This window comes from Sinohyriopsis cumingii, chromosome 1, assembly GCF_028554795.1.
Source record: "Sinohyriopsis cumingii isolate HCF-2022 chromosome 1, ASM2855479v2, whole genome shotgun sequence".
Lineage (NCBI taxonomy): Eukaryota > Metazoa > Mollusca > Bivalvia > Unionida > Unionidae > Sinohyriopsis > Sinohyriopsis cumingii.
In genome coordinates, this window is record NC_142961.1 from 141948829 (window position 1) to 141976553 (window position 27725).

Below are 27725 nucleotides of genomic sequence, written 5' to 3' on the forward strand. Positions count from 1 at the left end.
CAGGAGCCCCCACTTCTTGGTAAAAATAGTAAGAGTAAACCAGACAGTGGCTGTTAACTCATGAAGCAGTAGCACCGGTAAATACAAATATATGAGAATAATAACACCGTAAGTGAGAGTTCTGATGTATCACAGGGATGATGACCATGAAGCAATAGCACCGGTAAATATATGAGAACGATAATACTGTAAGTGATAGTTCCCAGAAAAAGTCAGGGACAAAACACCAGAGGCTACACTATTCATGAAGTAGCACAATGACAACAAAACAAGAAAATAAGGGTACAATATACCTAAATTCACGAAGCAGTAGCATCAGTAAATATATGATAACGGTAGCACTCTAAGTGAGAGTCCTTGGTTTTAAAACACTACGAACAATGACCATGAAGCAGTAGCATCTGTAAATATAAATATATATGAATGGTAGCTCTGTAAGTGAGAAATAGCCATACACCGCTCTTACTGTTTATTTTTTGTTATTTTAAACAGATATTTATCATATAATGAATTCTGAAAATATTAATGCGATTATTTCTGCATTCAAAAAGTACATGACGATGGTTTACAACTTTTTGATCAACTTGATCCTGGAAAAAATCACAAATGATTTTGAAATATTACAAGAACGAAAATATAGATACACACCAGCAGCCGAATATAGATTTATTAAAGTACTCCAACAGGCAATGACATAATCGCTAGCTTGTTTATGTAATTATATACAAACAGACGATAAGGTCTGGCAATTCGCTCCACTCGCACAGGCTTTTGAGAAAATTAGATCAGAGTTGTCTCATGTGTATGAAACAAAAAGATTGTGAGTGCGCGTTTAAGAAAGTTGAACAAATTATGCATGATTTTAAACAGCCAGAGTGTATATAATCGGATTGTGAAAGTGAAATTTGTGATACCAAATAATAGCGCGCGTTTTGACTATTGCCCCCTCCCCCGATTATATCAAGGTTCCAATTTAATTCTAATTCTAATATTTATTTTTATTTTTATTCTGATTCTGATTATAATATTTATTTTTTAATTCTGATTCTGATTCAGATTATAATATTTATTTTTATTTTTTTCTGATTCTGATTGAGATTATAATATTTATATTTATTTTTATTTTTATTCTGATTAAGATTATAATATATTTTAATTCTGATTCTGATTCCGATTATAATATTTATTTTTATTTTTATTTTTTATTCTGAGTATATTTTTATTTTGATTTAGATTATAATATTTATATTTATTTTTATTCTGATTCAGATTATAATATTTATTTTCATTTTTATTCTGCAACATATGCAACATCGTCAATGGTTGCATATTTGGATAAGTCACCTTGGGGCTGGCTTTTAGCAGATCTTTCTTAAATACATACAATTGTATATTACACTAAGACCTGTTTAAAACGTTGGATGACGATGTCGTCTAGTGGTATACTCGTGCACGACTTTATGAGGCGGTGCCCCTGAAAATATCAGGGACCTTGACACAGCATGGAGCACAGCGAGTACTTTACGGCCGCATATTGGCGGATCAGTTATTGTCTGTGCTGGTAATGTTGAATGCCAGATCGGAGTGCTATGCAGTACGCTGACATATTTAAAAAATTCTTTTGGTGGCGCCAACCCATACGAATCAATATAAACAACTCCACGTGGAACAACCGCATATACAACCCAATGAGCTCCTGGACCAGAACTTCTGTCGAGATTAATGATACCGGTTTCAACACGGTTTGGTTGTTTTGGGTAATTGATCACACACAAAAAGACACCGAAGTTTTTTATATTTAATTTTTTAGCAGCATCAAGTAAATCAAAACTGGACATGGGAAGTTCGAAACGCTATTTATTTAGCGAAGTATCTCGAGTAGTTTCAGACCTCGACCGTACCACGAATGAGGGGTTCCAGGCAGTCCCAGACCCTGTCCTTTTTTGGATGTCATTAGTCCGTGGCCTGTAGCTTTCTTTAGTGCCATCGCAGCAACAGTTCCAACATCACCAAGTGCAGCTTCTTTTTCAACAGCTGCGGCCTCAGCGGCCATCAGCACTGGTATATCTGCAAGAAGTGGAAATATGCGACCCGTCTTGGCTGTGCCTTTAATGGCACCCGCAGAAAGATTAAGTCTAACACAGGTCTTTGATCGTTTTGCGTCATTGAAGTGCTTGAGTTGACGTTCTGTGAGTGATAGTTTATTTAGTTGCAGCTCCTGCAACATCTCTTATATCACCTACATTTACATTTCTGTAGCAACGCCAACATTTTCGATACATGATTCAGTATTCTTTCCGTCAGCCATACGTCAATCATGTATGTGGGAGTGGCACATGTACAATTGTCCGCACGCCACTATAATTAAACTCAACAACAAAAAATGTATGTGGTACTGTTAAATAACGCCATGACGCCATTATTAACAAAACCAACCCAATCACCAATTCCGTATGTTGTATTATCTGTTTTCGAAAGTCTACCTTCGATCTCAATAAATGCCTCAGCGGGCAAGAAATATATACTTGTATCCTGAACTTGTAATTCGATTCTTCCACGTGAGTTGGGTACACGCGCATGATAAGAATAATACTGATAATCACGTACCGATTCATCCTTAAGGACTGGTACATCCATGTCAAATGCAGGATCGGATAACCGCTTGAACATCTTATTATATATGCTATCGTCTAACACGAAGACCACTTCCTGCTATCAGACTTGCAGTTATATCCTGAGCCTTTTCACCGGCTAATTCTTTCAATCGTTCATTTTCAGTTTGATTTTTGTTTTACTGACGTGCTGGATAATTTTAAAACTGGTGGCGGTCTGCGTATAAATTGTGTTAGTTTATCCTTGATTTCTGAGAATGCTTTACTAACTACATCACCAACATACTTATCTCGATCTTGTTTCTTGATAACAGCAGTACCTTCCGTCGTAAATTTATCTATAATGTTAGATCAAATTTTTGGCAGCATCGATGGTTCATCTTCGGGTTGTGGCTCATCTTCGGGTTGTGGCTCATCTTCAGGTTGTGGTTGACAGGGTTGGCCGGGTAGTGGTCGAGTTGCTTGAAGACGGCCAAAAATTTCAACAGACGATATTTCAAGAGCTTTTTATTCTGCCTCAGTTGCTGTAACAATTTTCTTTTTTGGTTTGACAATTGGTTTCAATAATTGTTCTGTACCTTCTGTAAATTCCACATGAGACTTCTGACGCGATTGAAATTGTTTCTTAACAAAATCACGGACGGGGAGATATTTCTTAATTGCATCTAGTCGCTCTCGAGCTAGATTAGATGTGGGAGATTCCACGGTTAGCGTAGAATCGCTCATTGTTATTGATATAATAGTAATAATGATTTAATTATGCCACATTATGGCTACTTTTTTTACAGACACACAGCAGCAGAGAGGGTGACGACCAACAGTGAATGTCCTGGTCGGTAAACGAGACGCATACAAATTTGAGACACAAGCGTCAAAAGAAACAATAACAAAAATAAGCTAACCCGCTTAGAGGCATCGGTTTAGCGTTATTGACGCTTGTGTGACATTTTCGTAGGAAGGGTTAATTTCACAAATGGACTTCTAAAAGTGGTCTGTTCACCCACTCTGCTGCTGCAGTTGGATTATCCTTATGAGAGAGTATTTACGGTAATAATGTATGTTATTGTTAAATATATTGTAATCTACGGCAAGTCACGATATTATTATAGTGATTCACTGAAAAGTTTCATTATTATCGTGACAATCACTGAATTAATATGACTCTCACCGAAAAGCTCCATTACTACCATGACTCGAACTGGAAAGCTCCACTATTTCCACGGCTATCACCCTAAATCTCCATTATTACGGTGAATATCGGTTTAAATCTCCATTATTTCCACGGCTATCACCCTACATCTCCATTATTACTGTGACTATCGCTGAAAATCTCCACTACACAAATATTTTGTCGATGTTTTTCATCATCAAAAGCGGATTACCTCCTTGCCCCATTTTAAATGAAATTTAGCTCTGAAGGAGCACTTACTTTTGAGCATGCTTAATAAAAGATTCCTGGGTGATTAGTAGCAGATTCCAGGGTGAAGACAAATGGAATTTTGTAGGTTATCTATTCAGATTTGTGTATATTTAGTTTCAGTTTTCGTACTTTTGCTTCGGATATGTTCAGATGAAATTAATGTTTCTTGGGATGGTTCGCAAAAGAAATTATTCAGCTCGTTTAATACAGTTAACATTAAATAATTTCTCATTTGAGATTGTGTATATCACATAGTTGGTACACTTTAAATACATTGTCTGAGGTTTATTATTGTCATTATGTCAACACGTTATCATGTGATAGGTCCAAAATCTGCCCGTGAAATTCTCACGCAGTGTTCTTATTTTTAAATGGCGCTTGAAAGAGTGCAAAACACCTCGCACCTCCGAAACCGAAGATTTGGTAACGAAGTGCTGTATTTAGCATAAGCTATTTTACTTATTGCAAGCTCACATTTGCGAAAAATTTTAATTAGTTTAAATTACAGTCATTATCTTAGACTGACATTAGGAGCAAAGTAAAGGGGATGAATAATATTCGCTGTCATGGATTCAGATGGATTCACTACTACTACTACTACTACTAATAATAATAATAATAAAAATTAATAATAATAAAAACATAAATAAATAGATAATAATAAGAATAAAAATAATCCAGTAACACGCATTTGATAAAAGCTTCAAATTTTCAGGAAAATATAATATTTAAGTGCAGAAATATCTTATCAGTTCATTGCATTTTACTACAATATTATATACATTTCTTTGATTATTCATACGTACTTTTAAAAATATCTTTTACAAATTGATGATCTGCGAATTAATGGTAATAATGTATGTTATTGTCACATTAATAAAAAGTGAAATGGCTATCGCTAAATTTGAAGACTGTACCATTCTATAGTAGACGGCCAAGACTTCAAATTTAGCTATTGTGTGATGCCTGCTATTGCGAATGATATTCAAAGCTTTGGAACAAGTTCGCAAACGGACGCTCTACGTGAATGAGTTTAAATCCCTCGTTAAAGAATGAAAAAAAATGATATAATGGCGTGACATGAATGTGTGGGTTTTTCAATAAAGTAAAATACCAGAAATGCAAATGTGTAGAGCAACTTCAAGAATAAAGGGGGCACAGAAAGAGGCGTGATCCGTCGGAAGACAAGATAGCATGTATCTAAGTGATTTCCAATGTGATGCTCTTCAGGCGCACTTTAATGACACTGATGAATAAATCAGTGTTGCACATGCAACTGGACACAGCCCACACATAAGTATTTCGGTGGGTGCTGAAAAAAAGTGAAGCACGTGTCCGAGTGTTCATATCAAAGGATTCGTACCCGACCTAAAATATGTTCTACCCTTCAGCGTATAACAGACCCAATCAAAAGCCTGAATAAACATTTCGAACACAGGCATGTTTACAATCTGACGAAAAGTAGGCTCATATCTTAAATCTCTACTTCACTGAAAATAATCAAAGGCATATTTAGTCCGCATTAGCGGGTTGCCCCCAAAGTTAAACAAGCTAACAAAAGATGATTTGGAATCACTGTAAAATAGTTAAGAGTTACGAAGAACACGACCATTCAAAATTATTTTGCTTTGGAAAACAACTTCAATGCATACAGTTGCTTGTTTAGTTTAAGTGGACCCTGGAACTTGGCATTGAACATAACGCTTGTTACTAATTGATTTGCTCATGCCGCTATTCGCTTTGTTTCGCTTTCTTTTTACTGTTTGGTCACCGCCAACTAATTCAGTTGTCACATGCTCTAAATTGAGCAATTTGCAAAATTATATGTTTTGATTTCATAACACGACCGACAAAATAATCCTACAGTTTATGCATGATCTATCCTCTATCCAAGAGTAAACTTTTAAAGCAATAAAAATATGCTGTGATGTTTGTTTTTGAGAAAAATCCAATGTAGGTGACCACCATCAAAATCGAACCTGGTAAGTTCTCACCATTTAATATTTCAGCACACGTAGGTTGGTTCCTTAGCACTAATCTAGTTTTCTGTAATCTTGTTTGCTTGATTTAAAAACATTAACACTTCTTTTAGCATTGTGTTATGGATATAATGTTTCCACAGTAAGCCTGTCTCTTTGTATATCCAGTCTTTTGTTTATATAAAGCAGCTCAAGTTGATACAGATTCAATTTAAAAACAGAAGAGTGTAGAGATTACAATTTTATTTCTTACTCTTAAAATTAGAATGCATTAACAAATAAAAAGGTCGATAATGCGCTAAACCCAATTTAAATACTTTTTTCTACTTGTTTTTTTAGCCAATATAATATAGTATAACGTGATTTTTTGTGTTCTTCTGCGATAACGTTTTAGTGAAACCCTGCAAGAGGTGTTTTAAAAGAGACAGAATCAAACAAAGCACGATAGATTTTTCTAAGAAACTCGATTTGTGCACCTAATGAAATGTAATGTTACTATTTATAATAAGAAAATAATAAATGCAGACTCATGTTGCTGATTAAACGAACTTTTAAGCTAAAAAAAACCAAAAGTAGTAAATTGTTTTCTTTAATCCCGGAGGGATGATAAATCATGTATATCATAAAGATGCGAACGAGTGTGAAGGCGAAGAATATGTTACTTGCAATTAACTCTTCAATTTTATTGAAAGTATTGGGTATGGTTTTACGATTTTTATGAAAAAATTAAAACGATCAGTCTCTGTTATCCGATTAAGAACGTCGCGTTTCTTTACATTCTATTAAAATATGAGCCTTTTATATTTGGTCTCAGACATTTGTTTTCTCTTAGATTCCGAAAAAGGTTATCGCCGATAAACAAGCGAAGACACGTAATTGAATAGAATTTATCTTCTCAACAATATGACCAAATACAATTCTGAGAGCAAGTACTAATAAAATAAAAGGTTGTATTTGCTAAAACGAAGTTTCTGAACATCCACTGAATCCATTAAGGGGTGATGATTTCTTTGTCCTGAAGCACATGCATGGTCTAACCATATTGTTGCTCCACGTTTGAATAATATCAAGAACAAATCATGAAAGAATATACTGTTTTTTTTTTCTTTCATTTGCAGACGCTCAGCTTTATGATAAAGCGTGGAGAGCAGCACCACAGTGGTCTGAAGATGTAATTATCATTTTTATTACATCAAGTCACAATTTATTTTGTCAGAAGAGAATCTGATTAAGATATCATTCAGCTCAAAAAAGAATTATTTTTCTATTACAACTTGTCACCCTTTTACAGTGTTAGAGAAGAATTAGCGGTTTTCTCTGTGAACGGACTGAAGCTGCGCAGCAGCGCTCAGCCGAGAAATTACCTCTTCATATAACGAAAAAGTCTTTCCAGAGATGGAAACGGTCATATGAATTTTAACTATATATATATATATATATATATATATATATATATATATATATATATATATATATATATATATATATATATATATATATATATATATATATATATATATGTAGAGAGAGAGAGTATTCACTTTACAAATTCTAACATTGCAGTACGATAACAAACATGCTTTATTTAATAATACAATGCATATTCCATGAAATATGACTGTAGAGGATGTAAATATATACCAGTATGTGTATTGAAAATAGTATTATGTGCCAAATAAATTTGTCAGTATCGATCGAGTCGTAGGGAATGTATAAAGAGGATATTCTTACTGATATCGTTATATACTTGCTTTAAACATTATTTCTTTTAAATGTAGGAAATGGAAAATATTAAATGGGAGATAGAAGATTATGTGCCCGTGAGGGATGTGGTGGGATCAGAAGTAAAGTTTCCCCAGGTTAATATTCTCTTGATCGGACCAGTAGGGTCCGGAAAAACCAGCTTTTTCAACACGGTCAACTCGGTGTTTCGTGGGAAGGTTTTTAACCAAGCTCGAAGTGGAAGCGGAGTAAACAGTATAACCACCAAGGTACGTTTATAAATATAGTAGTGATTGAAATAATTAGAATCCCCAAGAGTCTCCTGGCTCCAGAACGATAATTAGAATCCCCACGAGTCTCCTGGCTCCAGAACGATAATTAGAATCCCTACGAGTCTCCTGGCTCCAGAACTATAATTAGAATCCTCATGAGAGTCTCCTGGCTCCAGAACTTGATATTCTGTTTAATTCTTATTTAACATCGATGACCGCGTGCAGTGTTGTTATTACTATTCATAATGATAAAATGTTTCAAATGTTTTCTATGAGGATGAAAATGAAGTTAGTGCACTCCTGAGCAATTCAGTTGTAATCATAGATAGGGCTTGTCTTTATTGTAAATATATTTTTACTCATGTTAAAATATATCGTGATTGATAGAGTTATGTTGGCACCAGAATAAAAATGTTATTGTTTGTTATCATCCGGAACATGTTTGGATTGTCATTTCTAAGATTGATAAAAAGCAAACGAGGGTGTGGCTTGTGCTGAGTTCTTTCGTTTTTTTAAAATTATATTTTAGTTTATAAGGTATCCGGTACTGTCCAGCATTACCAAACAGCCGCTGAACTTCAGGTTATGTGACACACGTGGACTGGAGACTAAACTCCCGATGAGCAGGGAGAACTTGAAGCTTTTGCTGGAAGGACATCTGCCAAATAGATTTCAGGTATTTAAGACAAAGTCATCGTATTCCGTTTAAATTAAAACTTTAGGTTACAAGGGATTTTAAACATTGTAATTAAAAATTGATAATGAGAGAAATCTTTGTTTAAAAATGATATTGTTGATGAATTTCTTTGGCATATTTGACCTTGCTATCATGTCATATGTTGGATTTGAATATTAGATTCTAATTCGGGGAGAGGCACATTATAACAATATACACATTAAAAGTCATTTTGGCGTAAGTAGTAATATGCGCCACTTGGGCCCATTGATGTTATGCTGCAGACGCCACTATTGCCTTCATATCGGAAAGGTAATGTTAAAAATGTCGATAGGTTTAGTATAATGGCGGCCTTAGTGTCGCTTAACGTAACGTGTGGACCTTCGCATATGTTTAAAATGCTGAGGCTTTATGGACCCTTATGGAAATTAACATTATGTTGTAGGTTTACATTAAGTCGCCACTATGGCCCCTAACGGGAATGGTAGTGTTAAAAATGTCTTTAGGTTTTAGTATGATGGGGGCCATAATGTCCATACATGTAAAGCTATGGGTTTAAGAGTTTATGGCCTCCTATTGGAAATTTGATGTTTACTTGTTGACCGCTACAGTTTGCGTGTTTGTTTGAAAATTGTACGTCCCTCCTATGGAAAATGTAATGTTAACAGTTTTAGATACTATCCCGCACACGTTTTAATATACTGTCTAGCACTTACTTTGTATATACTATCCAGCACATACGTTTTAATACACTATCCAACACACACCATACTATCCAGCACACATTTTTTATTACTATCCCACACACATATCATAGCCGACTTTCCAGCTAAAAGGGTAGGAGTGTACACACGTTATACTTAAATACATACTATCACATGCTAGCAAGGGTATGAATGTTTATACACACGACATAAGTGGCTAGATATAGCATTTGATTGGACAACAGGGTGAGCTTGAACTGGTGGTTGCTGCGTAGTGCCAAGTCTTCGAATCAAGCTCCAGCATCTATGGATATCATCTGTGAACGTGCAAACTACTCTGGATACCATTAGCTCATCAAGATTTGCAACTAAAAGAACAATACTTGTTTCTTGCGGCTTTGCCTTTCTATTATGACTTTAAATGTTCATTGAACACATCCAAAACTTGCCTAATGAACTTGGAAACCATAGACAAAGTTCAGTGTATTAAATGTGAAGGTCATTGAAAGGGAGTATAAAGATTCTGCTTTCCTGGGACATGCTAGATGGTTTCTGAGCTATCACTAGCTTCAGGGCTGGCGCTACCATATAGGCAAACTAGGCAGCCACCTAGGGTGCTGATTTCAGGGGGCGCATTTAAAAATTTTTTTTATTGTTTATAAATTTGGAAATTGATATTTTCCGGGGGGAGGGGGCACCAGAATCTAACCTTGCCTAGGGCGCCAGTTAGTCTGGCCGGGTCTGGCACCGGCCCTGACTAGCTTCATTTCCTGGAACATGCTAAATGGTTTTCGTGTTATCTCAACCTTCATTTCATGAGACATGCTAGATGGTTTCCATGCTATCTCTACCTTCATTTTGTGGGACATGCTAGATGGTTTCTGTGCAATCTCTACTTTCATTTTGTGGGACATGCTAGATGGTTTCTGTGCAATCTCTACCTTCATTTCGTGAGACATGCTAGGTGGTTTCTGTGCTATCTCTACCTTCATTTTGTGGGACATGCTAGATGGTTTCTGTGCAATCTCTACCTTCATTTTGTGGGACATGCTAGATGGTTTCTGTGCTATCTCTACCTTCATTTTGTGGGACATGCTAGATGGTTTCTGTACTATCTCTACCTTCATTTTGTGAGACATGCTAGATGGTTTATGTGCTATCTCTACCTTCATTTTGTGGGACATGCTAGATGGTTTTCGTGCTATCTCTACCTTCATTTTGTGGGACACGCTAGATGGTTTCCATGCCATCTCTACCTTCATTTTGTGGGACATGCTAGATGGTTTCTGTGCTATCTCTACCTTCATTTTGTGGGACACGCAAGATGGTTTCTGTGCTATCTCTACCTTCATTTTGTGGGACACGCTAGATGGTTTCTGTGCTATCTCTACCTTCATTTTGTGGGACATGCTAGATGGTTTCTGTGCTATCTCTACCTTCATTTTGTGGGACATGCTAGATGGTTTTTGTGCTATCTCTACCTTCATTTTGTGGGACATGCTAGATGGTTTTCGTGCTATCTCTACCTTCATTTTGTGGGACATGCTAGATGGTTTCCGTGCTATCTCAACCTTCATTTCGTGGGATATGTGAGATGGTTCCTGTGCTATCTCTACCTTTATTTCGTGAGACATGCTAGATGGTTTCATGCTGTATCTACCTTCATTTCCTGGGACACGCTAGATGGTTTCCGTGCTATCTATACCTTCATTTCATGAGACATGCTAGATGGTTTCCATGCTATCTCTGCCTTCATTTCATGGGACATGCTAGATGGTTTCCATGCTGTCTCTACCTTCATTTCTTGAGACATGCTAGATGGTTTCCATGCTATTTCTACCTTCTTTTTGTGGGACATGCTAAATGGTTTCCGTGCTATATATACCTTCATTTTGTTGGACATGCTAGATGGTTTTCTTGCTATTTCTACCTTCATTTTGTGGGACATACTAGGTGGTTTCTGTGTTATCTCTGCCTTCATTTTGTGTGACATGATTGTTATCCCCATGAATACTATAGACAAGAGAATTCGTAGTTTAGCTGCGACAAGACATTTACAGACAGCTTGTACCGAGTCTATGAACAATTACATATTTTATGACGTAAACGTTTTAACCACTGGTACCTGATTGCTAAAGAGTTTATTACTTTGAAAGTTGTTGTTGTTGTAGGGTTTAACGCCATTTTTCAGCACAAGATAGGCTATACATGGCGGCCAGTATTAATGGTGGAGGAAGAACCTGGGAAAACCCTTGAAAGAACCACCGACCCACGAGAAGCTACTGGCAAGTTTTCTCACCTACCCACATTGACTGAATCCGAGACTCAAACCCAGACAGAGGTGAGATGGCAGTGATCCGTAACGGAGAGCGCTTTAGACCACTCGGGGCCCCACTTTGAAAGTGTTGAAATGGTCAGACATTGATCAACTACCCACAATTAAAAGGAGTTTTGATGCCACGACCTCACCCTACAAGGTTTGAATACTGCAAAGGAGTTTCAATGCCACGACCTCACCCTACAAGGTTTGAATACTACAAAGGAGTTTCGATGCCACAACCTTACCCTACAAGGTTTGAATAGTACAAAGGAGTTTCGATGCCACAACCTCACCTTACAAGGTTTGAATACTACAAAGAATGCATTGTCAGATGATGAAGATATACATGATTACAAAAATATTTTAAAAGAAGTGTCAGCTCAACACAAGGCTTCTTCAGGAAGTGTGTGTGTTTGTGTGTGTTCGTGGCTGAAACATTTCTTTTGCAGTCTTTACCACTTGATACCATTTGTAAACAGTATGAGATTTTCCTAAAAAAAAGGAAGACATTCATGTAAATGATTAATTCAAATCTTAACATACCACAACATTTATTATAAGCATTGCAGAAAATTCTGTGGAAGGAAGTTAATGAAAGTGTTAAAGACTTAGTGAATTATCAAATAATGTTTAAAAAACGTGTGTGTGTGTGTGTGTGTGTGTGTGTGAGAGAGAGACAGAGAGAGAGAGAGAGAGAGAGCACTTTTCTTGGAATTCGTTTACCAACAGATTTGTTGTTAACAATTTATGAATAGTACATGTGGCAAAGACATGGCTAAAGTTTTGCGAATAATGATGAACACAAGTTTTATGGCGAGTATGAAGAAAACATTTGTTGTACGAAATCATAATTGTAAATTTAATTGTTATGGCTCAAAAGAGAATTGACAAAATGTTAGAGCATTAAAGCTGGAAGTCAATTTATTTTCGCTATCCCTTTAACATATTGGTTGCTGGACCCAGTCATTCAGACAAGATCAAATTTGTCAAACATTTGATCGAACACAAATCATAATTGTATTGTGTGGTGCTACAAAGAGTGGCCCGTGTCTAATATGAAATCGGTATGAGAAATAAAAGTTTCAATTTCTCTTTGATTTTGTATCCTGTACTACACCTATGGATGTTTTCCTTCACGCCCTCATCAGTCTTTGGAGGTGTGTTTTCCTTCGCATTTGTGCTTATACCATATAAAGCAATGCCAGCCTTGCAAAGTGGTTCATCAACAAAGTGATGAAAGAAGTGGCAAAGATCAAGGTAGCCTGGATTGAGAAGTGGGAAAAGAAGTGCCAGAGGAAAGAGAGAGAGGTCAGGGAGGAATTCCCGTACCTCAGTGTAGTAGTTATCCTGAATATTGATAAAAATCAGCGATTCACAACAAACCTCTTTTCAGGACCAATCAGATCTTCAGAAGAAAGAGATACTAGTCAAAATCATTGTAGATGTACGTGTATTTATATCTTTGTGTATGTCTATATCTATGTTCAGTAACCCAACTAAAGCGTAAAACCCCTAACCTCTTTCTAATGCGCTTGTACGGGTATGGAGTCTCTAAACATTCCTACCCATACTTGTATATAATAGTATGTTTGTGTGAGCATAGTTTTCCCATAGGGGTCACAACATTTCCAACATTTAAACGACATAAAGTAGTCAGCATGTTAACATTAGATTTCCCATAGTGGGTCATAAATTTGTAGATTCATACATTTTTTTTACGAGTCTATGCTGTTAAAATAGGAACAGAAAAGAGTAAAGACAACAATTAAGCTTTGTAAAATTTAGCAAATAATTTATTTCCCATTGAATACAGAATGAAAAAATGAGAAAAAAAGAACTTATGGTAAAACGAATTAAATCCAAAAATAATCTAAGAATTAAAGACACAAGTCCTAGTAATAAAAAGTCCTGAATAAAACTCTGTTCAAGTCCCTAAGAGATCAAAAATTTAAGATAATGACGTGTCTGTTATGAACAGTGAAATGCTGATGTGTCAGCAGTCTCTTTTTGAAAATCGCATAAATATTATTCTTGGTCTTAATTCTGTATAAATTCCAGTGAATGTCTTTATCCAAGAATTTTGTCAGAGCACTTTTGTATTTCCAGAGAAAATAATCACTTGAATTCAATAATTTGAAGAAAATAAAATTCAGCTCAAACTGGTCACAACATAATACAATTTAAAGTGCTAGATGTTAAAGCATGACTCGTAAAATCCTCACAGTCACAAAATAATATATTTAGTTCTCTGCTTGACCTCAGGTCACACTAGCATTTTCTAAAAACAAACATTATCTCATGGAAAATGACCTTAGAGAATGGTATAATGAGAATAGTTTACTTACAACACAATAACTGATCAAATTCACATGGGAATCTCCAAAACCCTGATCCTGACCAACATATTTACTACTTCTTGTTTACCTGAATAACAATCTGGTTAATAATCTCATACACATAGAGTATAATGAAGCTATTTTTAGTTTTTTACATAAATGAACTTAAAAAAAAGTCAATTAGGTCAAGCAGAAATGAACTCAATTTTGAACAAGGTCAAGTCAAGCAAACAATGTTACATTACAATAACATGTAATGAAATTTTAAAAATATTTAAAACTAACAAACAATTAAATTAAATATACATAACAGTTTACATGTAGCGAAGTTATAGCCTATCTCATGACTAAACCTGTAGACTTTTTTATTAACATTACCGTTCCCATTAGTGGCGGCTTAATGTACACCTACATCGTAATTTTAATTAAAGTAAGGGTATATAAAACCCAAGAATTAAAAAAAAAAACATGCTTAGATCCATACTTTACATTAAGTGACAGTATGGCTCCCAATTATACTAACGATATGGATATTTTTAATATTGCCATTCACATAGGAGGTCATAGAGGCAGCTACAGCAAAGTATTATTTGCCATAGGGTGCCCAAATGGTGCACATATTCCGACTGTCATATATCATTTGCTATCTTCTATTAAAAAAACCTTCTGGTTCAGTTTTCTACATTATTTGATGTCTCTTTTATCAGATGGAGCCCAGTGGCTCTGTATCATCAGATACCCCTGGATTTATCAAGTACCCAAACCTACATGATCATATCCATTGTGTGGTGTTCTTCATTGATGCTACTCAGGTGGAAGCCATTTCTGATCTCATTCCAGATGTTTTGCAAAACTTGAAGGATCTACAGACAGTGATGAACACAATGGGTATTTTTTGTATTAAAATAAGTGTGTGTGTGATTTAGATTTTTAATTTAACTTTAACAATTTTAGCCATATCGCTACGATGTCTGTATTGTGGCAGTTTATAGTGATGTCATGCACTGGGGCATCATGCCACAGACATGTAACATCATGCCCCATCCAGTCACATTATCCTACCACCAGTCCGACCAGTCCTAACACTAACCTCTTAATGCTGAGTGTCAAGTGAGGCAGATGATAGTATCATTTTTATAAGTCTTTGGTATGATTTGGCTGGGGTTCAAACCCATGACTGCCTGCATCCAAAGCAGATGCTGTAACTACTTAGGACACCAGAGCAGTTTGGCACTGGCTAATGCATCTGATCTTGACTTGATTGTTAAAGTGTACCTGAAAGTTTCTAAATGCACTTGACTTGATTGTTAAAGTGTACCTGAAACTTTCTAAATGCACCTGACTTGATTGTTAAAGTGTATCTCAAAGTTTCTAAATGCACCTGACTTGATTGTTAAAGTGTATCTCAAAGTTTCTAAATGCACCTGATTTGATTGTTAAAGTGTAACTGAAAGTTTCTAAATGCACCTGATTTGATTGTTAAAGTGTACCTGAAAGTTTCTAAATGCACCTGATTTGATTGTTAAAGTGTAACTGAAAGTTTCTAAATGCACCTGATTTGATTGTTAAAGTGTAACTGAAAGTTTCTAAATGCACCTGATTTGACTGTTAAAGTGTATCTAAAAGTTTCTAAATGCACCTGATTTGATTGTTAAAGTGTATCTCAAAGTTTCTAAATGCACCTGATTTGATTGTTAAAGTGTAACTGAAAGTTTCTAAATGCACCTGATTTGATTGTTAAAGTGTATCTAAAAGTTTCTAAATGCACCTGATTTGATTGTTAAAGTGTAACTGAAAGTTTCTAAATGCACCTGATTTGATTGTTAAAGTGTATCTAAAAGTTTCTAAATGCACCTGATTTGATTGTTAAAGTGTAACTGAAAGTTTCTAAATGCACCTGATTTGATTGTTAAAGTGTATCTCAAAGTTTCTAAATGCACCTGATTTGATTGTTAAAGTGTAACTGAAAGTTTCTAAATGCACCTGATTTGATTGTTAAAGTGTACCTGAAAGTTTCTAAATGCACCTGATTTGATTGTTAAAGTGTATCTCAAAGTTTCTAAATGCACCTGATTTGATTGTTAAAGTGTATCTCAAAGTTTCTAAATGCACCTGATTTGATTGTTAAAGTGTACCTGAGAGTTTCTAAATGCACCTGATTTGATTGTTAAAGTGTAACTGAAAGTTTCTAAATGCACCTGATTTGACTGTTAAAGTGTATCTAAAAGTTTCTAAATGCACCTGATTTGATTGTTAAAGTGTACCTCAAAGTTTCTAAATGCACCTGATTTGATTGTTAAAGTGTACCTGAAAGTTTCTAAATGCACCTGATTTGATTGTTAAAGTGTATCTAAAAGTTTCTAAATGCACCTGATTTGATTGTTAAAGTGTATCTCAAAGTTTCTAAATGCACCTGATTTGATTGTTAAAGTGTACCTGAAAGTTTCTAAATGCACCTGATTTGATTGTTAAAGTGTATCTCAAAGTTTCTAAATGCACCTGATTTGATTGTTAAAGTGTATCTCAAAGTTTCTAAATGCACCTGATTTGATTGTTAAAGTGTACCTGAAAGTTTCTAAATGCACCTGATTTGATTGTTAAAGTGTATCTCAAAGTTTCTAAATGCACCTGATTTGATTGTTAAAGTGTATCTCAAAGTTTCTAAATGCACCTGATTTGATTGTTAAAGTGTACCTGAGAGTTTCTAAATGCACCTGATTTGATTGTTAAAGTGTATCTCAAAGTTTCTAAATGCACCTGACTTGATTGTTAAAGTGTATCTCAAAGTTTCTAAATGCACCTGACTTGATTGTTAAAGTGTATCTCAAAGTTTCTAAATGCACCTGATTTGATTGTTAAAGTGTACCTGAGAGTTTCTAAATGCACCTGATTTGATTGTTAAAGTGTATCTCAAAGTTTCTAAATGCACCTGATTTGATTGTTAAAGTGTACCTGAAAGTTTCCAAGTTATTCTCTTTAGGATTATTTAGTAGAACAGACAACATAGACCCTGATCTGTTGATGCATTATTATCTGGGTCTACGTTAATAACAGTTGTCTAAGTCGAAACACTTTCCGGAAAATCTTTAAGTCAAATTAAGGTCAGTTACCGCAGTATCAACTGTGCCCTTACACATATGCAAAATAAATCTGTACCATAGAATACGGACAAACAGGTCTTAAAGTCTAAGCCTGTAACTCAGCAGCAAGTTACATTGTCTGTCTCTCTGTCAATCTCTCTGAACCATCTAGTTAATGAAAGAGAGAAGGAACATTAATTTCTGCCATAATATACTTTGTTATAGAATTGTGAGTCCTTTAGAAAAATGTAACAGTAATAATTATTTTTCCAAAACCAACTACCCATCTGCACTTAAGATTCTCACGTGAGATCTAATTCAGGTTAGTCACATGTTCAAGTCTGCTCATGTGAGCAAGATATTGCTTACGTGAGCGACATCTTGCTCACATGTGCAAGAACAACAAAAAAACAACTATAGTATTTAGTTTTTATTGAATAAATACATCTTTTACAAGAATTAAACAGAGCAAGATCAATATTCAAATCTAGTAGTCATAAGCATATTATTATAGTTCAGTTAGTGATCTTTTAATAAGGTTTCTCATGTGAGAAGAAAGACAACTAGTGTATGTATGTATCTATACACTCAGCCGCTCTCAAGTGTCATAGATCATCACCCATTGTCTCAAGAATTGTACGCTGATGACACCCAAATATACAAATCTAACCACCCAACTGAAGCTGATGCAACCATCCAGGGTATAGAGAGGTGCATTTCTGATGTGAAATCATGGATGACATGTAACAAGCTGCAGATGAACGATGATAAAACTGAGGGCATTCTGATCACAACACAAAGACTTTCTCACTCACATCCTTTACCTCAAACAATAAACATCAGCAATACCAACATTAAATTCACACAATCAGTACGCAACCTAGGTGTTACTCTGGACAGTACTCTCACATTACACCAACATCTCATGAACATATGCAAGGCTGCATATCTTGAGCTGAGACACATCAGCTCCATTCACAAATATCTTTCAGTTGATGCCACTAAAACATTTGTGTGTTCATTAGTACTTTCAAGACTGGACTATTGTAACTCAATTCTGTCTGGTTCATCTCAATATCTACTCCAAAAACTTCAAAAAGTTCAAAACACAGCTGCTCAGATAATACTTAGAGTACCACGATCAGAGCACACCTCCCCGCTGCTCTGTACCCTACACTGGCTATCCATTCAATCCAGAATCAAACTCAAAATTTGTTCTCTGTGCTACGTTTCACTGACGGACTCTAGTCCAACATACCTATTTGACCTCACCCATGTGTACACACCAGCAATATACTTGTGCTCATCTTCTGACAGTCGTATACTCATTATTCCCACTATGAAAACAAAGTCATATGGACAGTGTTCTTTTGCATACCAGGGCCCAGCAACGTGGAATGAATTGCCCACTGAACTTAGACACAAAGACAGTGATCACATTCAAGAGTGCTCTTAAAACTCACTTATTTTGACTGCAAGAACAAACTTAAAGACCTAATAATAATAATGTTTCCTACCTTAAATATTCTCAGCATGTCTTTTCTGTGTTTTCTAATTTCATGGTGCTTGTGTTTGTAATCATATCATTCAATGTTTTTTTATGTTATAGGTGTTATCTAATGTTGTAAAGTGCTTAGAGCTTCTAAAGATTAGGCGCTATACAAAGTCCTCATTATTATTATGTATGTATGTATGTATGTATGTATGTATGTATGTATTTCTCTGTTATATTTAATACATCACATTTATTCTGCAAACTTTAACGTCATAATGAAAGATACTGCTGGAAATTTGCTACGCATGAAGAACATTCTTCACTTTTCCAGAAAATTCAAAGCAAACAAAATGTGTAATTGACATTCCTGCTTCTGAATTTCATCATTTGCCAGTCTGCAACAATATTTTCACTTGGAGATTGTTCTCTTTGAATGAATGCACTTCCTGTTGACCACTGAATTTAAGTTTGCAGGCTCAGTTTTGAACTGTTGAAAAATGAAACCTGAAATGGAAATGAAAAAGCTGGAAGTTTTTTTACTGATCACAGCATTTGAGACATTCTGTAGGGTGGATTTTTGAAGATTCATTTGACAAGGTAAAGGCAAAATACATAATTGTAGTTTGGATTAGATAGCACTTTAACACAGTGTCCATCTCACACTGTGAAAATAGGAACCAACTGTTTTCCCAAGGACACACTTACGCAGCCAACCCAGTCTGAAAATTCATCCTTTGGACTAAGAGTCAAATTGCTCTACCAATAGAATTACCATAGTTCAGTAGCAAACATATAAACTGCACTATTGATGAGATACCTGCAAGTCACATCACATATTCCAAATCTGACTACTTCTGGATAAAGATGCCAATGGGTACCCGGGTATTCTCCCATTGATAATAACCTGGGTAATAAAACGAACAAAGTGTTCCAAGCTCAGATCGAGACAGACTAATGATTACAATTTGAGGCTTGTCTCGTGTACACATTTACTCATCACAGGGGCTCGTATGGTTGCTTACAATTTACTTGTCATAAGTGTTCTGTATAATAATAATACAGTCCTTTCTTGAGTGACCTATTTAAGAATCAACGCTGATATTTCAAGCTTGACTATCCTAACTTCATGCCTGTCCATGGTTCGTGTGCCAATTTTCTCGTGACTTAAAACACTCTTATTTTCAGATCCTGATGGCATTAACTGGGTTAAATAAAAGAAAGCACAATATGAATGTCTGGTTTAACTTGGCTACCATAACATGCACTTCTTATACCATGTAAGGAAAAAAAATGAACAAAATGTACAACTATACAGACTGAAATATTTTACTGAAATATTTAAATATAAAGGATACGAAAAGTTTGCTACTTAATAACAGTTTTTAAAAAAATCGAATAAAAATTCACGCATGTAAATGTGGTAACTTCTGCATGAATTTTGCATCACTTCCAAGACAACAGATGGGTTCTTGAATGTGAAACCATTTGCCCTAGATTCATTCTATTATGATACTACACACATAGCAGTCCAGCTTAAATTGAAATAAATGGCGCCAGATATCATAAAAAAAACTAAGAAAAAACACACACCCCAACAACAACAAAACCGGGATGTATCAATGCGACGAATAGATTTTATGTGACTGAAAAATGTTAGAGAAGATGGATTTTATTAAACTTAAACACAGAAATTTGTTAACACAGAAATTTGTAAGAGCAAACATGTTGCAGAAGAATGTTAAATAACTTTCTTCCTAAACAGTGTGGTCCTTGTTAAGTGAACATGGCCCATGTGCAAATTTCTGTCTGTTTTGTTTAAAAATGCTTTTCTACATGTACACTGTAGGTCAGCATGCAGCATCTGTTGAGTTCATTTGAGGCACCAAAAAGGGTGAATTATTAGTAAACATTTCGCTGTACACATAGGGGCTTGTATTATTGATTACAATATAAATGTCAGTCATACATGTAGCATAAAATAATACTTTTATTATTTTATACTAATGTATGACTGACATTTAAAATGTAAGCAATGATATGAGCCCTTGTGGTTTTACACTCATTTGTACATAATTACTCGGGTGTTTCTTAATGTTATATTTTATATATCAAATAAATAATATTTTATTATCTGATGTTTCATAAAAACTGAGCTACAAGTAAATTCATATCATTAATAAGTTAATTAATATAGACATAGTTAATTTTGATGTTTTTACAGTAACTTGTGCTGAGCCATGCCCCATAGGACACTCTAATGGTTCTAACAAGCTGATTCTTCCACAGTGTACTCTGATAATCTGTGTCACAGAAAAGTTAACGAAAACATCAGTGATTTGTTTTGTGATTATTTCAATAGGAAACTTCTCTTATAAACTTTGAAATGACATGATCAGAACATTTGAAAGGCTGCAAAAAAGCAAGATTTTCCATTGACAAGAATATACAAGTGCAAAAGAGTGCGAAACAGCTACACAGCCAAACACGACTGGATTAGGCAGTTTCTTATGGATTTATTAAATTTTATGTACAGTACATATCGATCAATGGCAATGATAATTTAGTGTTAGCATTAGTGAATCCACTGACAGCTAATAGAGAAGCTGGATTCGCATTTCCATACAATAATGTCACTGAAAAAAAGACTAATGGAGCACATCCTTGCCATTCATTTGGGGCCGTCCATTTAGTATGTATGCTTGGAGGGGGGAGGGGGTAACCCAAATGCATATGGTTGCATATGTTTTTTGTATACTGATAATGTACATATGCATAGGAAACGGGGTGGGGGTGAAACCTCGATAATAATTTGTCTAATACTTAACCTGTTCGACTGGGTTCAGTTGGCATTTGAATTTTAGCAGACACTAGACTGTTTAAAGTTACGCAGCTTATTTCTTTGATGCCAGACATTCAGCATCGGTGGACAATGTTTTATTAAAAACTTTAACATTATTAATCCTTTATGGTTTCTGCGTGGATTAAATATAAGCCGTTACATAGAATTGGGGTGGGGGCGTCAAGCATACATACGTGGGGGGGGCAGTAAATAAAAGCATGCATTCGTACAGGGAGGAGGGAGGGGACAAGCTTTGCCAGATTTTTGTGTGCATACTGAATGGATGACCCCTAAGCCGAATTACACTATTCAGTAAGTATAAGATTTTATTGACTTTTGTGTGAACATTAGGCATGGAAGAAAACAACGTAGTTTATGTAGTTCTCCAAATTTTCTGGAAAAGGACTTGAGAATTTATTAGGCCAAAAGGACTGTGCATCAGTGTTTATTTTTTCCATATACATGTATGAGCTATGTATTCATTTTGCAATTTTATATTGGAGTTTGATAAATTCTGAATAAAGGGGTGGAATCATATGTTTATTGTACATAGCATTCATTTTGGGGCAGAAGTTGTATTTCCTTTTTATATCTGTAAACTGCTTATTTTTGGGAGAAAACATTTCACCTTTTTACGGATTACTGAATTAAACATCAACCACAATCAGTTATGCAAGTTATTAACTCTTTGACATCTGTTAAAGTTTAATGGGTAGTCTGGTTATACGAGACCTTAATGCTAAATTGTTTCATTTTATGAACAGTGAAGTGAACCTTAATATGTTCAAATACAAGGAGACTGTTGGGTCAAAATAAGACTAAAACACACTGTGAGAAATTAAGTTGACAGATGTTTTAAAAAAAAAATAACAAAGCAACAGCAAGTGCAAAATAGAAATGAGGTCTATTTGACAATAATCGGGATGCTCGACATTCAACATTTACACAAAATATTCAAGTCCAAATTGCTCATGTGTTAACTCACATGAGACAATCCAACTTTGAATAAATTTGAAATAAGTGTTTAATTAGAATCAAAGTCCAAGTTTCTCACGTGAGAAATTAGAACTCTGCCTTATTTTCAAACATGGTTGTATGTAATGGAAAAGAATGTTTTCTAAGTTCTACTTTCTCATGTGAAAATTTAGATTCTCACATGGCAAAATCTGCACGTGAAAATCAGGTTAGTATTTCCTTGGCTCACAAGATCTAACAAACTGCACACATGAGCCTGCAAAATCTACCCAATTTGCATACATTTCTAACAAGGTTCTCATGTGCAGCATATGAACAGCTCAAGTGAATTGGTGAGATTTTTCTGTACAGGATACTTTTGCATCATTTGCATCCAATTAAAATGAAGATTGCAACAGAGAACTGAAAAGGAAAAAGTCTTTCGAATGACTTCAAATTGCATACACAATCAGCTTAGTATCATAAAGAATTATCTGTACCCATAATTAACATGCAAGGATGAACAAAAATATGCTTTCTGGTTTATCAATTTGTTTTCAATACTCACATATTTATTTTCTGCAGCATGTACTATTTACTGATATTTTGTTTTAATGTTATCCAATATGTAATGATTCGTATTTATATTACGAAAAATTATAAATAGTGACAATAAAGTTACTTTGTTCCCTTTCAGAAATCCCACAATTGGTTCTACTAACAAAGATTGACAGAATATGCAAGCATGTGCAAGAAGACATATCAAACGTCTTCAGGAGCCCGACTGTTGAACATTGCGTCAGCAAAGTGGCAGAGAATCTTGGTTTGCCCCGCTATGCCGTTCTTCCAATGAAAAATCTTGAAAATGAGGTGGAACTGAATACGAAATTATCCATGCTCACAATGCTTAACCTACGGACCATCCTGGAGAATGTGGATGCTTTCCTTTTCAACAAGATAGATGAGATAGAGGAGAAATACCAAAAGGGTGAATGAGGGTAGTGCAGGCTTTATTCTCTTCTCTGAAAGGTTATTAATTCTTAGAACCTGAGAAACATTACAAAGGTTAAACAAAACTTTTTTTTTTCTTCAGAAAAGTTAATAAACATCTCGGCACACATACTCAATTTAGAAGATTTCCACAAACAAAGATTTTGACTGACTTTCTCATTTTGCTTTTGGTTAATAATTCACTCAGTATTTTTGTAAAATCTATTTGTTGGTATAAAACTTGAAAAATCTCAGGATATAATTCATTAACTAGTGTATCTTGTATGACATTCATTCAAATTTTTGGTGGTGCCGAAAATTTACAAAATCAAACATCATATTTAGAACAGACGATATAATAGCTTAAAGTCAAAGATTCCACACACTATCAATATATAATATTTATGTGACACATGCTAAAATTTGTGCTTTTTTACTAGGAATGATAAGATAACTTTGGTCCATACTGCTTCATTCTTTATATGAACAACTTCGAAAAAGAAGGGAAACTGATTGTTGGCATCTGTATTAACTCTGTGAACCAATTTAGAGTACTTACCTCTTGTGACCATCCATCTTGCCTTGAATGGGAGAAGGAATGGCCTGGAAAAATTAACACTCGAAAATAACCATGTGTTTATGCAAGTGTTTATAATACTGTGTAACCTGTAGCTTCAAGTTCCATTGACACTGGCATTATTTGATAATTTTAATGAAAAGCATAAGAAATATAGACCACCGAACATTGACAATGCTTGGTATACCGTATCTCAAAATAAGCTTGAAACTCTTATTATAGAAAACAAAGAGGTCTGTTTAGTGGGTGACTTAAATTACAATTTGCTTCATGATATCAATCAAAGATGGATTAAAACCAAGAATTCCCTGAATTATCAACAGCTAGATCATGTACCCACTAGGATAACAGAGGTATCATAAACATTTAAATTGATAACATCTATACAGTACTAACAATGTTGAGAATATCATAGAAACTGCAGTTCCCCAATATTCCATAAGTGATCATTATCCTATATGCTGTACACGAAAATTAAATAAACAAAGTAAAATTTATCTGAGAGTTATGGAATAATGAAAAGATTCAATTCACAAATATTCCTTAAAGAACTGAAATATATCCCTTGGTCAGTAATTAAATGTTTTGATAACCCATCAGATGCTGTTGACATCTGGATAGACATGTTTACTGACACCCTGAACACTCGTGCTCCTTTTAATTTCAAGAGAGTTGAGCAACAAAATCAACCAAATTGGATTACAGGTGATATAATGAATGAATGCTATTAAGACAAGGGATACCGGTAGAGTTCATAAATTAAAAGATACTGACAATTACAGATTATGGAGAAATACAGTCAAGTCAATGATTCAAAAGGTAAAGAAAACTTATTATTCCACTGTAATATCAGATAGTATTACAAAAAAGAATCCTAGAAAACTCTGGAAAACCTTCAGTGACTGAGAGGCAAATATGTCAGTAACCTGACACTTACATGTAATGCAAATGGTGATATTCAGCAAGAACCTCTTGAAATTGCAAATGCACTCAATGATTACTTTGTGAATATAAATGAAAAACATGCGGATCTCACAAAGATTCTCCACTGATAAATTAAATGAGCATATTTCTTAAAAACTTAGCAAAGAAGAGTACTTTAGAATACCTAAAATAAGTTCTGAATTCATTTTAAATGAATTAGACCTACTTGATGTCAGAACAGCTACAAGGCTAGATAATATAAGTGCTAAACTCCAAAACCTCTCATTTTAATTGATTGTACCTTCACTCATGTATATCTTCAGTCTAAGTATTTAAGTATTTCCACAGGTATTTTTTCCAAACAGGCTAAAACTGGCAAAAGTTACTCCAATACATAAGACGGGAGATCTTTCTGATATGAATAAATTTAGAGCTATATCAATGTTATCATCACTTTCAAAGATGTTAGAAAGACATGTTTGTAATGAATTGAGAAACTATCTGGAATCATTGAATTTTCTGCATTCATGACATTCAGGCTTCCAGAAGGACATTCATGCCAGACTACACTAACTAGAATGATGGATGATTGGTTAACAGTAATAGATGAAGGTAACCTTGTAGGCACAGTGTTTCTTGACCTTTCAAAGGCTTTTGACCTTGTAAATCACAAAACCCTGCTGAAAAAGCTCATCATATATAACTTGGTTTCAAACCTATCTTGAAGGCAGACAACAACAAGTTTCTATTTTAAATAAACTTTCAGACAAGAAACTGATAAAGTTAGGTATTCCACAAGGATCAGTTCCTGGTCCATTACTCTTTCTGCTGCACATCAATAATTTACAATATCACATTGAGCTATCCACCATGTCTGCAGATGATACATTACATAACATTGGATCAACAGGCTATGAGATTAGCACTAAATAAAGATTTGGTAAAAAAAAAAAAATAACTAGTGTGAACACAGTGGTATGAAGATAAATGCAGCCAAATCAAAAGTCATAATGATAGGTAGTCATGCATGAGTAAAATCTGAGAAAAATGACTTCAAAGTAATGATAAAAGGAATGGATAAACAACAGTCTGAAAGTGAACAACTACTTGGCATCATGATAGACAATATTTTGTGCTGGAAAAGACAAGGTCATTAAGAAAGTAAACTCACTGCTTTATCTCTTGAAAAGAATAAAATCTTATCTTCCGCAATAACAGAAAGATATTCTCCAATGCATATATCATGCCACACTTAGAATATTGTTGTTCTGTCAGGGCTAATAGTGGTATAGAAAATCAGGAAAAATTACTGAAATTTCAAATAAGAGCAGCTCGAGTTATTCTTGATGCTGATTTAGATACACCAGCAACAAATCTTTTTAAAACCCTAAAGTGGCTTCAGTACAGAATGCAGTTTCAAAAGGGTTTACTGGTATATAAATCTTTTATGTTTTGGCTCCTGATCATCTTAAATGTAATTTTAAATTTGTTGAAAATGTAAATACATGTAAACTAAGATCCATCTCAAACAAGAAGCTATATTTACCTAAAACAAATTCAGTGTTTCATAAGAAGAGTTTTGCTTTTTCTGGAGCCAAACTATGGAATTCCATATCACCTTGAATAAAGCCAGCTGACTCAAGCCAAGCTTTCAAAAAGCTTCTTAGCATCTACAGAAACAACCATTTGTATGATTTTGTTAATTCAGTACTAATTTTTTCAATACTGTTATCATGTACTCAACTATAATGTTTACAAATGTTCACTACTACTGTTTGTATGAATCCTATATGTACTCATCCTTGAAGCCTTGTGTATATTTTATTGTAGCAATGTGTCAATTGTCTGGTTTTAACAGCTTTTGTTGTCATAAGACACGTGTCCTCATCTTTTAAAAATTGTGCATTATATATGTATTTATTTATACGTATGCCATTGTAGAAAGCTTCCACTGAAGATTGGTCAGTTGACAAATGAGCTTCTTCTTTAAATAAAGTCATTAAAATTATTATTAATGTTTTTTGCCCAAGGAGAAAGGGAATATAATGCTTCTTTCCTCAATATTTTAAAGCTCGGCCATTGACTGTCACTGAGAAAGACTGTTCTGAGCGAGCTGAAGAGATTAGAAATGCCATCAAGTTCAGAAATGTGGATATAATTTTCTTACAGTGTACGCATTGATTTTGTTAATAAAAGCTTGAACATGGATAAAAGCATAATTGAATTCATACATTAACACACAAGTGCCTGCTTTTGTTTTCATTCATTTGGTTTTTGTCACTATGTAATATTATTATTCTTCCCAGCAAAAGCAAGTGATACTCAAACTTTCGAAATAGACAATAAGACTTTAACATGCCTTTACGCAAAAGAAAAACTCATGTGTGATAGGTTTAAATTCAATAAATTTACGTGAGACACATGTTATTGTTTATAGAGGCCACTCATTTTTGTTTTCTTGGGTAAATGTAATGATTGGATTCAATCATTTTGTTTCTCAATTGCTTCCAATCCAAAGCGGCGGGGTAGATACTCCTTAGTCTATTATATATCCAAGTTTCGCTGTGGAACGTAGTGGACCAACAACCCATATCTAACAAAGATGGTCTTTCATAGACTTGCAGTAAACTAACAATTACTGGCTGAAAGGACTAAACAGTGTCTTAAAAATTGTTAATCAGACCTAAGACGTTGATGGGTTGGTAGATATTTGCCGTTGACAAATGGTTACTATGTTTATGAACAATTGAGATCAGGCTACAAAGCACGGTCAACATATCCTACTTGTTTACGGTCTGATTTCTGGATGAAGTTGGTCCTGCTTT

The 27725-nt window shown here is 34.8% G+C and overlaps 1 protein-coding gene across 1 annotated transcript in view; it reads left to right on the forward strand.

Annotated features, from left to right (window-relative positions):
• LOC149808039 (interferon-induced protein 44-like) overlaps positions 1-27143 on the forward strand; it is a 70568-nt gene extending 43425 nt beyond the window's left edge. Inside the window, exons 2-6 of the mRNA XM_089972950.1 lie at positions 7130-7182; positions 7790-8002; positions 8535-8681; positions 14749-14929; positions 23107-27143. Coding sequence (XP_089829076.1) covers positions 7130-7182; positions 7790-8002; positions 8535-8681; positions 14749-14929; positions 23107-23405 — 893 coding nt within the window. The 3' untranslated portion in view covers positions 23406-27143. The remainder of the gene's footprint in view (positions 1-7129; positions 7183-7789; positions 8003-8534; positions 8682-14748; positions 14930-23106) is intronic.
• Positions 27144-27725: the final 582 nt, after the last annotated feature.